The sequence below is a fragment of the Hibiscus syriacus genome, unplaced genomic scaffold (genome assembly GCF_006381635.1).
Source record: "Hibiscus syriacus cultivar Baekdansim isolate YM2019G1 unplaced genomic scaffold, ASM638163v2 tig00005406_pilon, whole genome shotgun sequence".
NCBI lineage: Eukaryota > Viridiplantae > Streptophyta > Magnoliopsida > Malvales > Malvaceae > Hibiscus > Hibiscus syriacus.
This window is the reverse complement of record NW_024062056.1, coordinates 6,213,305-6,226,357: the sequence shown is the minus strand read 5'-3', so window position 1 is coordinate 6,226,357 and position 13,053 is coordinate 6,213,305. Positions and strand designations below refer to the sequence as shown.

Sequence of the window (13,053 nt, the reverse complement as noted above, 5' to 3'; positions counted from 1 at the left end):
TTGTTATTCTTTAAAGTTCCGTATTGACACGCATTAATATTAGAGGTATGAGCGTTAAATGTCAAATAGTTAAAAATTATCTTTAAACATATACTACGTTGTACTTATCTCATATTAATAAAAAAAATTAAAAAAATATCAGTGTCACAATCTTCACACATCTTTATATCTGTTATTTGCCTGCGTAATCCCACCACTCCACACCCTCTTCAACTTGATTCTTCCCTGCTCTTTCCTGTTTGTTATCTTTTTAAGTTTTCCATCACCAAAAAAAATGAGGGAAATTCTCCATGTTCAAGCTGGTCAGTGCGGTAATCAAATCGGTGGCAAGTTCTGGGAAGTTGTATGTGATGAGCATGGCATTAATCCCACTGGAAACTACGTTGGAACTTCTCAAGTTCAGCTGGAGAGGCTTAACGTTTACTACAATGAAGCCAGTGGTGGTCGCTACGTGCCTAGAGCTGTACTGATGGATCTTGAACCAGGGACTATGGACAGCTTGCGGACTGGTCCTTATGGCAAATTGTTTCGACCCGACAACTTCATTTTCGGCCAAAACGGAGCCGGGAACAACTGGGCAAAAGGACACTATACCGAAGGAGCCGAATTGATCGATTCGGTTCTCGATGTTGTTCGTCGAGAGGCCGAGAACTGTGATTGCTTACAAGGTTTTCAGATATGCCATTCGCTGGGAGGTGGAACAGGGTCGGGAATGGGAACACTGCTGATATCAAAGATAAGGGGAAGAATACCCTGACCGCATGATGTTAACGTTCTCGGTGTTCCCCTCGCCCAAAGTGTCGGACACTGTGGTTGAACCCTACAATGCCACACTGTCGGTGCACCAGCTTGTGGAAAATGCTGATGAATGCATGGTCCTTGACAATGAAGCTCTCTATGATATCTGCTTCAGAACTCTAAAACTCACAAATCCTAGCTGTAAGTTTCAAAAGTTTTACAATTTTTTTTTCATATATTACTCAAATTTTGGTGACTTAATTGAATTTTTATTTCACCAATTATAGTATTAAACTTTTTCAATTATATACTTCCGCAAGTCACTAACGAGAGTATGATATTACTAATGGTTGTTAATGCGAAATGCTAGATGTGACTGTTTTGATTAGAGATAGCAATGGGTCAATTGGGTCGGGTTTTTGGTCAAACAAATCTGACTCAAAAAATATGATTCCTCCACCTAAATTTTACCTGATTCGAAAATTATATATCCTCCACCTGACTCGACTCTATCTTATCCGAAAAATATATATCCTCCACCCGACACCAATCAAACCCGAAATTTTAGAGTATAAATTTGATCCGACTACTCGGTATAAATTAAGGACTTCATTAAAAAATAATATTTTTTTAAATTAATTACATTATTATCTCCTGGTCAAGTCGGAACCCATCGTTTCGGGTTAAATTATCATCCCTAGTTATGATGCCTAAAATGACTTCGTTCTAGACACTAATCTTTAAGAATGCGTCAATTTTACCACTCAATTTTTAAGAAATTTTTTAGCAATACACTTTTCTGCCATCACTGACAACAAAAAATCACTCCCTATTGATTATATTTTACGGCAAGATTGGTACCAAAACGTCCGTATTTTACTATCTTTCTTCTCCTAAGATTGTTTTTCATGAAACTCGCTCAACACCGAAGAAAATTCATTTAAATTTCAACGTATTAGCACTCTAATCTCTTTCAATGATCGTCTAATGAGGCTAGTTTTGAGGTATGATGTTCGTCTTCTCAAAATAATATTTTCACGTTTTCAAATTTTTGAAAAACAATCCAAATCCCATAAATCTAATAAAGTCTCCAAACATAAAAAATAGTAGACTTTTTCGTTTAACTTCATCAATTTTGAGTGGGTCTCATGAAAAACTAATCATATGAGAGGAATAATGAGTAAAATGCGAACATTTTGGTATTGATTTTACTACATAAGATGATTGGTGATGAGTGGTGATTAATTGTCGACAACAGCTAGAAAGTGTAATGCTAAAAAAGATAAATTTTTTAAAAGTTCAATGGCAAAATAGATACATCCCTAAAATTTAGTACCTAAAACAATGTTGTTTAAGGGATCAAAACAACATCGTTTTGGTGTAGCATGTCACGTCAACAACTGTTAGTAATGCTATTATCTTTTTAGTGACTTTAACGACGGAACTACATAATTACGTAATTAAATGTAAAATTAAAATTCAATGCTATAATCGGTAATATTAAAATTCAATGCTATAATTGATAAAATTAAAAATCTAATAATATAAACGAGTTAATGAACAAACTTATGTAGTATCGGAAATAGTTTCCCCTTACTCTTAAGCAATAGCTTCATTTTTATATTAAAACCCAACAGTCATGATTATCATAAAACTATATGAGAGCTTTTAACCTTTTTTGCATATATGTGTACATGAACAGTTGGGGACTTGAACCATTTGATTTCAACAACTATGAGCGGAGTCACATGCTGCCTTCGCTTCCCTGGGCAACTCAATTCCGATCTTCGAAAACTAGCTGTGAACTTAATCCCCTTCCCACGCCTGCACTTTTTCATGGTTGGTTTTGCACCGTTGACATCCCAGAGCTCGCAACAGTACCGAGCCTTAACGATTCCAGAGCTAACTCAACAGATGTGGGACGCCAAGAACATGATGTGTGCTGCCGATCCACGCCACGGAAGGTACTTAACAGCCTCGGCTATGTTCCGCGGAAATATGAGCACCAAGGAAGTCGATGAACAGATGATCAACGTGCAGAACAAGAACTCGTCGTATTTCGTCGAGTGGATCCCGAACAACGTTAAATCGAGCGTTTGCGACATTCCACCGACTGGGTTAACGATGTCGTCGACTTTCATGGGGAATTCGACATCGATTCAGGAGATGTTCCGGCGCGTTTCCGAACAATTCACTGTCATGTTCAGGAGGAAGGCGTTTTTGCATTGGTATACAGGGGAAGGGATGGATGAAATGGAGTTCACCGAGGCAGAAAGTAACATGAATGATTTGGTATCTGAGTATCAGCAATATCAAGATGCTGTGGCAGATGATGATGGTGAAGGGTATGAGGATGAAGCCGAGGAAAATTGATGGAATGCTTTCTTTTTTCAATTCCTACAGGGCACAGATAAAAAAATGAGTGTTTTGGGACTGTTTTGTGAGTGAAAAAAAATAGAATTTTGATGCTTTAAATAAGGAGGCCATGTTTTCGTTTGTGTTGGGATTTTGGTGTCCTTTTTTAACGACGTGAATTGGGAATTGCTGATTAATTATATTTGAATTGGGATTGTAAAGGTTGCAGATTTGATTGTTTATCTAAAAAAAGTTCAGTGTTTTGTGATTGTTTATTTATGCACGCAGTTTGTACGCTATATTTAACTATAGTTTCCATGGAGGTTTATAATCAGATATATTTTATATATGCAATATTCACAAATTAAATGATATTCATGATTAAAGAGATAGTTATTATCTTTAGAAATATTAAATTTGACTATATTATTTATAAGAATAATTAAACATTTATTATTAAATATATTATTTTATAATCATTTTAAATTAGAAAATACACAACATACCAATAATTAAAAGAAGTGTTACTTTCTTTTGAAGTTCCCGATAAGAATAATTATGTTTATGATTCTATAGATGCGACTATAATACATTTTATTTGTTAATTTTTTTTTATTATGAGATGTTACAAAATGATAACTTTAATTAGAGAAATAAAAAGTTTTAGTTTCATATAAAAAAATAAAAAATGACGTTATAATTAATAAATTTGATTTAATAATATATTTAACTATTAATTACCAAAACTTATTTTCACTTAATCCTAATTTTAAAAAATTAATCTCAATATTTAAATATTATTTTAATTTAATTATAACACTTTAATTTTATTATCTCCCGAGTGAATTCGCACCTCCATAGGAACAATACAACCACTTCTGGGATGATGGGAAAGATGTTATGATTCTTAAAAGTTAGGTAAAGGGACATCCGAAGCCCCTGAAATTTATTTAAAAAATTATTTATAGATCAATATGACTCCCCAACTCAAAAAAAGAATACAACGTAGGCCTTTGATCAGTGTTTTCGTCATTAACCAACATTTCGTTAATTCTTGTTGTTATAAATTGGATAAATTACATGAAATGTTTTCTTTATATATTTTATAGACTCTTTTTTCCCATGAACACATCAAACATCTTATTTGGTCTAACAAATCCTTGTTGAAATTCTATCTTGAGACTCATAATTAGTAATTTATCCCTAAAACAAAAGTGACTATTTGCGTAGTTTACCCTTAAAATAAAATAAGTTAACAATAGCTTTAGTCTCCTGATGTCTCTAAAATTTCAAAAAATTAAAATTTTTAGAGTTTAGTGGTCAAAATAAAAGAGAAAAAATAGTTGAATAATGAATGATGTAATTACTCAATTTATAACAACATTAAATAATGAAACCATTGGTCAATAACTGAAAACATTGTTCAATGGAACACATTAAATTCTTTTCGAGTTAGAAGATCGCATTTATCTAAAAAAAATATGACGAGGACTACATTAATTTTTTTTTTTGGAAAGTCCATAAACCTCGGAGCCTAAAATTTAACACACACTCATTGAGATTGAGGGAACCTTGGCCCACTTCTAAAAGAGGTGACCCCATTTCTAGTCCCTATATATATATATATATTTCATTTTTCATATCCCATTTTTATATGGTTCATTTCTTAATCAACCCGTTTAATTTTTAGTCCATTTTATTTTATCTGACTAACTTTGTTTTAGCCCATTTTTATTACATCTAACCCATTTAAAAAATCAAATATTAATAATAAATATTTTATTTGTTTAGATATTTTATTAGCCCAAACTAGATACAATAACATCTTCGAACCCTTAACCCATTATTTAGCTTGTTTACAAAGCCAAACCAACCTGATGCAGGCCAAGAAGGCCCATCTACCCCAAAAAATTAAGATTGCAAGGAGACATAACTAGAGAATTGACATGAAGAATCGAGGCAACCACAATACTTGTAAATCAAGGAGGAAAAAAAATAAAATTCATGCAATAATAAAAAAATAAATTAAGAGGAAGGTCTAAATACTCTGATCTCAAAGGTTGACACATAAAAACCAAATAGTTTTGTCCATTCATTGCAATCTAATCCTTTTTTCATCATCTTCAATCATATTAATTTCATATTGAACTAACAGTTCATTAAAAAACTTTGTTTATTCTTGAATTCACTACCTTGAATGTTTAATTTAAGCTTTGAAGTACATCGTACGACTTTTTTCATACAATTTTGCCCCTCAACAATCACAAAATAAATGTACATATAATTAATTGATAAATATAGGGACTTAATAGTAAAAATTATAAACTTATGAGGTAAAACTAAGAGATCGATTGCAAACAAGGGACTAAATTCAATAACTTTAAAAGTAGAATGGAATGGGCATGATTTCTGTCCACCTTTAGCTATTCTATAAAAATTTCTCTCAGTTCAACATATAGTCGGGTTAGCTCTTCAGCAGCTTCATAAGATAATTTTGGGTGAATATTTTTGCGAGCATAGCTCACATATGCCATTAATGTAACAAGATTTATGACAACCTGCTCAACAATCTGTGTCCTCAAAATGTAAAGAAACAATATGCTTAGAAAAAGGCATGTTTGTTTGTTCATCAGCCTTGTCGAGAATCAAGTAGATCAAATCAAAATCATCCTTTGTTATTGAAACAACTTGTTGCAAAAAAGATCTCTGATCTACAATGAACGTCACATGCGTCTCACGCATCACCTCTGCGTGTGATCTTCTTCTACCTCCTAGACGCAATCCAAATTTACTCATTATTGTACTCATACTCGAACTTATACGTCATATCCATTTTTATGATAAAATTGAAGATGATCTATCCACTTTTCGTTGTTGCTAAAGAAATTTCCCTTATCATATTATATCCCCGGGCTTACGAGCACAACTCACAAACATCGCTAATGTAGCGATATTTATGACATCATACTCATCAATCTTTGTATCCTCAAAATGTAAATAACTAATATATTTAGCTAAACGATGTGTTTATCTGTTTATCAATCTCGTTGATAATCAAATAGATGAAATCAATCCTAATGAGTCAATCCAATGGAGAATATAGCCAAGAAAATAATGAATTGACAATTAAAATTTTGAAGGAAACATTTTGCAAGAAAAAAATTGACACAAGAAATTTGAGAGTGATTAACTTCCTCAATGAAGTCTACATCTAGTACTTTAGTTTACAAACTAAGGATTTCAAGAAAACCACTAATTTGTTCAAACCTTTTAGGATAAGTTGTAACCTCACAATATACTACCCCAAAGTCTCAAGTGTACAACCATTCCCTAGAAGAAATTACAAATAGTAAACTTTGAAAAATTCTTTACAAATAGAATATATAAGAGAATAAAACAAAGAAGTAAACAAGTGTTATTGAAAGCAAAAAGAATATTTGACTTAAATTTTGCTCTAGTTAATTGTTGTCTTTCTTTGTGTTCTTTTGTCTTCACATGTGTGTTAGGATCTTGTTTTTATATCCCCTTATTCAATTCTAACCATTTGGGTAGCTGTGGGAGTTAATAAAGTTGTTGAGATGCAAGTTTTCCTACAATAAATGATGCCTAGACTAAGGGTGCTTAATGAGTTTAGCAGCTCGTAAGTAGATTGAACTTGACTCGGTCAAAGCTCGATAAAAACTCGATTCGGGTTGACTCAACTCAAACTCGAGCTCAGCTTGAGACCTTATCGAGTTGAGTCGTGCAAAGTCCAACTCTACTCAATAAATTCGCTAGCAACTTGTTAATATTTTTAATATAAATTTTTAGTGGTTATCTTAACAAATTATTTCATTCAAAAAATTACTAATTTACTAATAGATAATAAAAATGATAAATTGTTAATCTATTAATTTTTAATAAATAATAAATAATAAAAATATTAAATTATTAATTATTATTTTTCTACACCCAAAATCAAAGTCTATTTATTAATTTAATGCAATTTTGAATTGTTATTTTGAAGTTTAGACTTTGAAATTGTTTCGTACACTCTCTTGATATTTTTTTGGTAAAATTTATTAATTTATGTTTATATTATGCTTTATATAGTATTAATAGATTTTACTTAAAGTTAAGAAAATAAGGTAAAAATTTCGGTGAGCTTAACGAGCAACGAGACGAGTAACAAGTTTTTTTAATGAACACGAGTCGAGCAAAATTTTAACGAGCAATGAGTCGAGTTGAGCAACAAAATTTTTTAACGAGCACAAGTCGAGCACTTCCCAACTAGCGATCAACTCGCTCGATAATCACCCCTATCCCAGACACTTTAAGTATCGGTACTTGAGCTTCGAGTATCGATACTACCTACATTAATTACAAAAATATAGTCTTTAGGAAAATAGGGGTATCAATATTAATCAAAAGAGTATCGATACTACATCGATACTACTGTTATAAGTAGTATCGATACATGATGAGTATCGTTACCAAAATAGCACACTAGAATTCGACATCTTTCAAAATCATAAGGGTAGTATCGGTAGTACCATTTGGAGTATCGATATTACTGTTATAAGTAGTATCGATACTGAAAGAGTATCGAAACCAAATTTTCTTATTGATTTTACAAAACAAAAGGAGTATCAGTACTGCCTTGAGCAATTTCGATACTATTTGTTTATTTTTATGCTTTCAGCATCGATACTCATCGATTGATAGCACATGAACTATATCAGTATTGTTCTTGTCGTATCGGTATTACTCTACTTAAAAATAATTTTGGACTCTATTAAAGTTAAAATCCTTAGAAAAATTTGTTTCAAAATTATTTCTAGCATACGAATCAATTTTTCAAGAAAGTGAGGAGCAAAATAGAGTTTTAACTTTTGAAAAAAATTATATTCAAATAACCTAATCGAATATAATCTTAAAATTTCTTTAAAATATTAATTATTTTTTGTATATCAAAATATCAAACTATGTTCAACAATCTTTACATTTTTATATAACAAAACATTTAACAAATTTTAAGATACTATTGAAAATTATTCTCCCTTACTCTAAGATTTCTCCCCCTCTTGTTAAATCAAAAAATAAAATAAAAATAAAAAAAGCTTTTATATATATATATATAAGCTGTGAAGATCAATAGACAAAAAAAATTAGTCAACATCAACAAATATTCATAAATGCTTAAATAAGGTCATAATCAAAGATACCAATATGTCTCAAAATATGAGATACATAAAATCCATAAAATATCCAACATAAGCGCCAAAATAAAAATCTCATAATCATCCAAAATAGAAATAACTAAATCCACAAAAGATCAAAATATGTGAAATCAATTCAAAAAGCCATAAACATCCAAATTAAAACCATAGGTTCACAAAACTAAAGGACAACTGATAAGTCACACAGTCGATCAAGCGCTTTATAGAGGAGGGTTGACAGCCGAAGACGAGGTACAGAAAGATAAAAGAATCACAAGCAAGAGCATGAAATCTACTCGATATCATGTCGATCTGATCCGTCATGTTGTCGAACTGAGTGTGAAAGCCATTTTAAGAATCCATGTGCATCAAATCAAGAGTGAGTTGATGGGAAGATATCTCTGTGAAATGAGACTCAATCGCCAACTGCTAGGAGGATATATTGAAGAGATATGATTGCATAGTCACAAATCGCGTGTCCAAACATTTTCATCATCATCTGAAGATGTGGAGGGAGATGCATCTAACTGGCATCTTCACAATCATCTCAGAAACGATTGTTTTTCTTAAAGAGCGAGTGTGAGATTTTGAAAATCACATCATTTTTAATTATTCTCTTTATGGTTGATTTTTAATTAAAAATATTGCGATTAAAAAAAAACCTCTCGTTTCGAAAATTTGGAAATTTCTTCACGATAAAAACACCGGTTCGAAGAGCCGCCACCAATCTTTGATTAGGGTGTGATTGGGCACCCAAAAATGTTATGTCATTTTAAATAAAAAATAATTTTTAATTAAAATAACAAATGGAGGTCCGCGTTACCAAAAAATGAGTTCGGGAGTCGGTTACGCATGGGGAAGGATTAGCACCCCCACATCACCCTAAATCGGTACCTAGTCAATTAATTAATGTTTTTGCGATGAAATTTACAAATTCGATTTTAATTTGATTTATAAGCCCCAACAAAAGAAAAACATATGAATTTTACAATATTCCAAAGCACCAAAATAAATTAAATTAAAATTACCGTGCCTTTTAGAAAGATAAAGAATATTCGATTATTTAAAAATATTGAGACCAGATCTTAGATGAGGTCTAACAACCTTTTCTCGATAAATTTAAATAGCCGAACATTTCTTTTTCTTCCATTCCAAAATTTTAACGTGATGAATCAATTTTTAAGTGTCACTAATGTGATACACTTTTAATTCAAAATCGTTAAAAGTTGACCTCTAATGAGATAAGACAACCCACTTAAAACAATTTTAAATTAAAAGGGTATTACCCTTAATCTAATTATATAATAATGTCGAATTATGCACTTGAAGATAACATGCGAAAACTAATTAAATAATGTCACACATTTGAAAAATATTTAAGTCTAAAATACACATATAACTATACCCTAAAAACTTATTAAAATTATACTAACATGTAATCAATATTTTTATGCTAAGTCAATTAACTACAAACATAATACTAATCTTATTTACCTAAAGTTGAAAATGACATTTAAGAATATAATATATACATGATAATCACGTTAACCAAATTCAACATCAAGCTTAAAGTGATGGTTTAGCTTTTTCATGGCAAATATGGGCAAGCTCCAAAAGGAGTAGGTTTTGCATTATTATATAAATAATATTATAAAACATGAATTCAAAACGTGGGTTGTTAATGCCAATTTCATAAATAAACAATAATATAACAAAATTCAAAAAGTTAATAATGAAAATTCAATTAATATATACATAAAGGCTAACATGCGATAATTAAGGATAAAAATGATCATCGAATTAACAAATAATATATATGCAAAATTATCCTACAATATGACCTTTTAATATTAAAATTATACATATTTTCATAACTAAAAAAATATATACTATATACATAGTAATATTTAATGAACAAATATGATACATATTTTCATACTAAAAAAATATATACTATATACATAGTAATATTTAATGAACAAATATGACTTAAACAACAAATAAAAACATAACATAACAAATTACAAGTTTCAGAAAATAATTATATTCATTAAAATGAGGACTAAATAATATTAAATAAAACTTTACTACCTTAAATATAAACAAAATAATTGAAATGGACTAAAACTAAAATAAACCATAAACATACGAAGGACTAAAAAGAAATATGCGAAAAATTGAAAGTCAAATGTCTAAAACAGTAAAACTTAAATACACTAACTTGGGACTAAAATTAAACACGTGTAACTAAAGAGACAAAATTATAAACATGAAACATTTCAAATAGAGACTAAAATTAAACTATGCGCTAAAATAAGAGGGGTATAATAAGAATTAATCCATACAAATAAAGCAGGAAAATAAATATGGAAAATAACAATATCGAGACAAAATTCGAAAATGGTCCTACAAGTGATTATTTTATAAAATGTGCTAAACGTAAGGGGACTATAACCTAATTTACCCTTCGTCTTCAATAACTAAAAATTAATTTACCCAAAACATTTAGCATAAAACCTGAACTAAACTGAACCTAGACTAAACTCACGCACACAAAACACCCACACAACCTCCTTCTTCTTCCCCACTTCTTTCTCTCCACACAAACGCAGTCATCTCTCCCAACAAAGGCTAAGGCCATTCAACGACAGCCACCAAACGACGACCAACTTACCGTCGAACACCCCATAATAGACCCAAAATCGAACCTAAGCTTACCCGAACCTAAACCCCTTTCTTCTATTTCTTCTACATCTTCAACCCTCTCGACCGCTCATTAAACCTTCCTCCTTTCTCGGTCAAAACCTCAAGACCCCCTAATCACTGATCATTGTTAGACCCCGACCAAATAGACCTAACGACGATCAAATAACCGCAAAGGTCACTTCTTCTTCTACTCTCGATCCTAGGAAGTTAAAGGAAACAACCCCTATTTGGCGCAAGATTCCTCGATCGTTCAAATCTCTCTACCCTGATGATGTCAACTCCACCAGGAAACTTCATCGTTTTAGGTAAGAAATTCCTCTATTCCTTGCTCCTATTTTATTTCAACTCAACATGCATCAACATGAAGATAGAGAAAAAGGTTACCTAAAAAAACTTGCTTCTATATTCCTGGTTCCAGATGTCTCTAACCGGCGATGTTTGGAACTCCCCGACTTCCAGTGAAGACCCGCAACAGACCCAGGTAAACGAATCACACTTTTTTCTTTTATTTTGAATGAGTTTTCTTTTGATGGATTTTCTGTTCTGGTTATAAAATGCTTGTTTCCCACTATTTTTTAATGAAGTAAAAATATAACAAGAACATGGATTAGTATTCCTTGAATAAAACTTATTTGTATTGCTTCCACAATGACAAGTCCCTGTTACAACGAAAAGCCTCTATAAAAACTATCCCCCATGTTGTTCGAATCCTCCTTGATGAACACTTTTCCCCCCTTTAATTTTGTTTGTGATCTCCCTTTGGTGATGAGTGTTTTTTTAGTTAATTTCTCGTTTCTATTTTTCTGACCGAGAGACCCCCTTTGATGATCATCCCTCTATCATTTTTATGCTCCTCTTCTCTTCGTGTTTTCCTACTTCCTTTTTTTTTCTTTCATTTCACCGAAAGTCCCTTGTCCATTTGTTTGATTTCCTTGTGTTTGGTAGGATGCTGATGTGTTTAGATGAAAATAATGATATTTTTTATGGCTGATTGATTTTTTCCTTGATAATTCGTGCAGTATCAGTTTCAATGGTGGCATGATTGGCGGCAGTGACTTGGCTTGGTGACTGGCTCATGCACTGATGGGAACGAGTAACTTGAACGACGGCTGGGGTAATGGTCACTGGGTTGGGTCTGAGTTGTAGGGAACTTGTAATCTGGGTCTTGAGCCTGTAAAATATAATATGTATCATTAATAATAATAATAATAATAATATAATATTTATAACCCGAACAAAAATGAGTGTTTACAGCTGCCCCTCTTTGCCCATTCTTGTGTTAACAAGAATAGGGCAATGATAAAAAAGACAGTGCGTTTTTGTCCAATTCTTTCTTCGTGCTTTGAAACTTGATAAGGGATTTGCTCCCTCTTCTTTGAACAATCTTCGACCAGCGGGTTCGCTCCCTCTTGCTTCAGGGAGTAGAACTCGAACAATCTACTTCCTACGGGTTCGCTCCCTATTGCTTCAGGGAGTATAACTCGAACAATCTTCTACATATGGGTCCGCTCCCTCTTACTTTAGGGAGTAGAACTCGAACAATCTTCTGCCCACGGGTTCGCTCCCTCTTTCTTTCAGGAAGTAAGAACTCGAACAATCTTCTGCCTACGGGTTCGCTCCTTCTTTCTTTCAAGGAGTAGGAACTCGAACAATATTCTGCCTATGGGTTTGCTCCCTCTTTCTTTCAGGGAGTAGGAACTTAAACAATATTCTGCCAATGGGTTCGCTCCCTCTTTCTTTAGGGAGTAAGAACTCAAACAATCTTCTGCATACGGGTTCGCTCCCTCTTTCGTTAGGGAGTAGGAACTCGAACAATCTTCTGCCTACGGGTTCGCTCCCTATTTCTTTAGGGAGTAGGAACTCAAACAATCTTCTACCTACGGGTTCGCTCCCTCTTTCTTTAGGGAGTAGGAACTCGAACAATCTTCTTCCTACGGGTTCGCTCCCTCTTTCTTTAGGGAGTAGGAACTTGAAAAATCTTCTATAATAATTTTGCTTCACTATTCTTCCATGAAGGCTCAACTTTGAAGGTTAAACCTAAAAATGAAACGTTACC

The 13,053-nt window shown here is 32.4% G+C and overlaps 1 protein-coding gene across 1 annotated transcript; it reads left to right on the top strand.

The window, feature by feature from the left end:
• The first annotated feature begins 213 nt into the window (after window positions 1-213).
• On the top strand, window positions 214-3,328 carry LOC120199332 (tubulin beta-7 chain-like). The gene is given in 3 exon segments (XM_039200443.1): window positions 214-742; window positions 744-939; window positions 2,441-3,328. Coding segments are annotated over 3 exon segments (1,335 nt in total). The 5' UTR covers window positions 214-274; the 3' UTR covers window positions 3,112-3,328.
• Window positions 3,329-13,053: the final 9,725 nt, after the last annotated feature.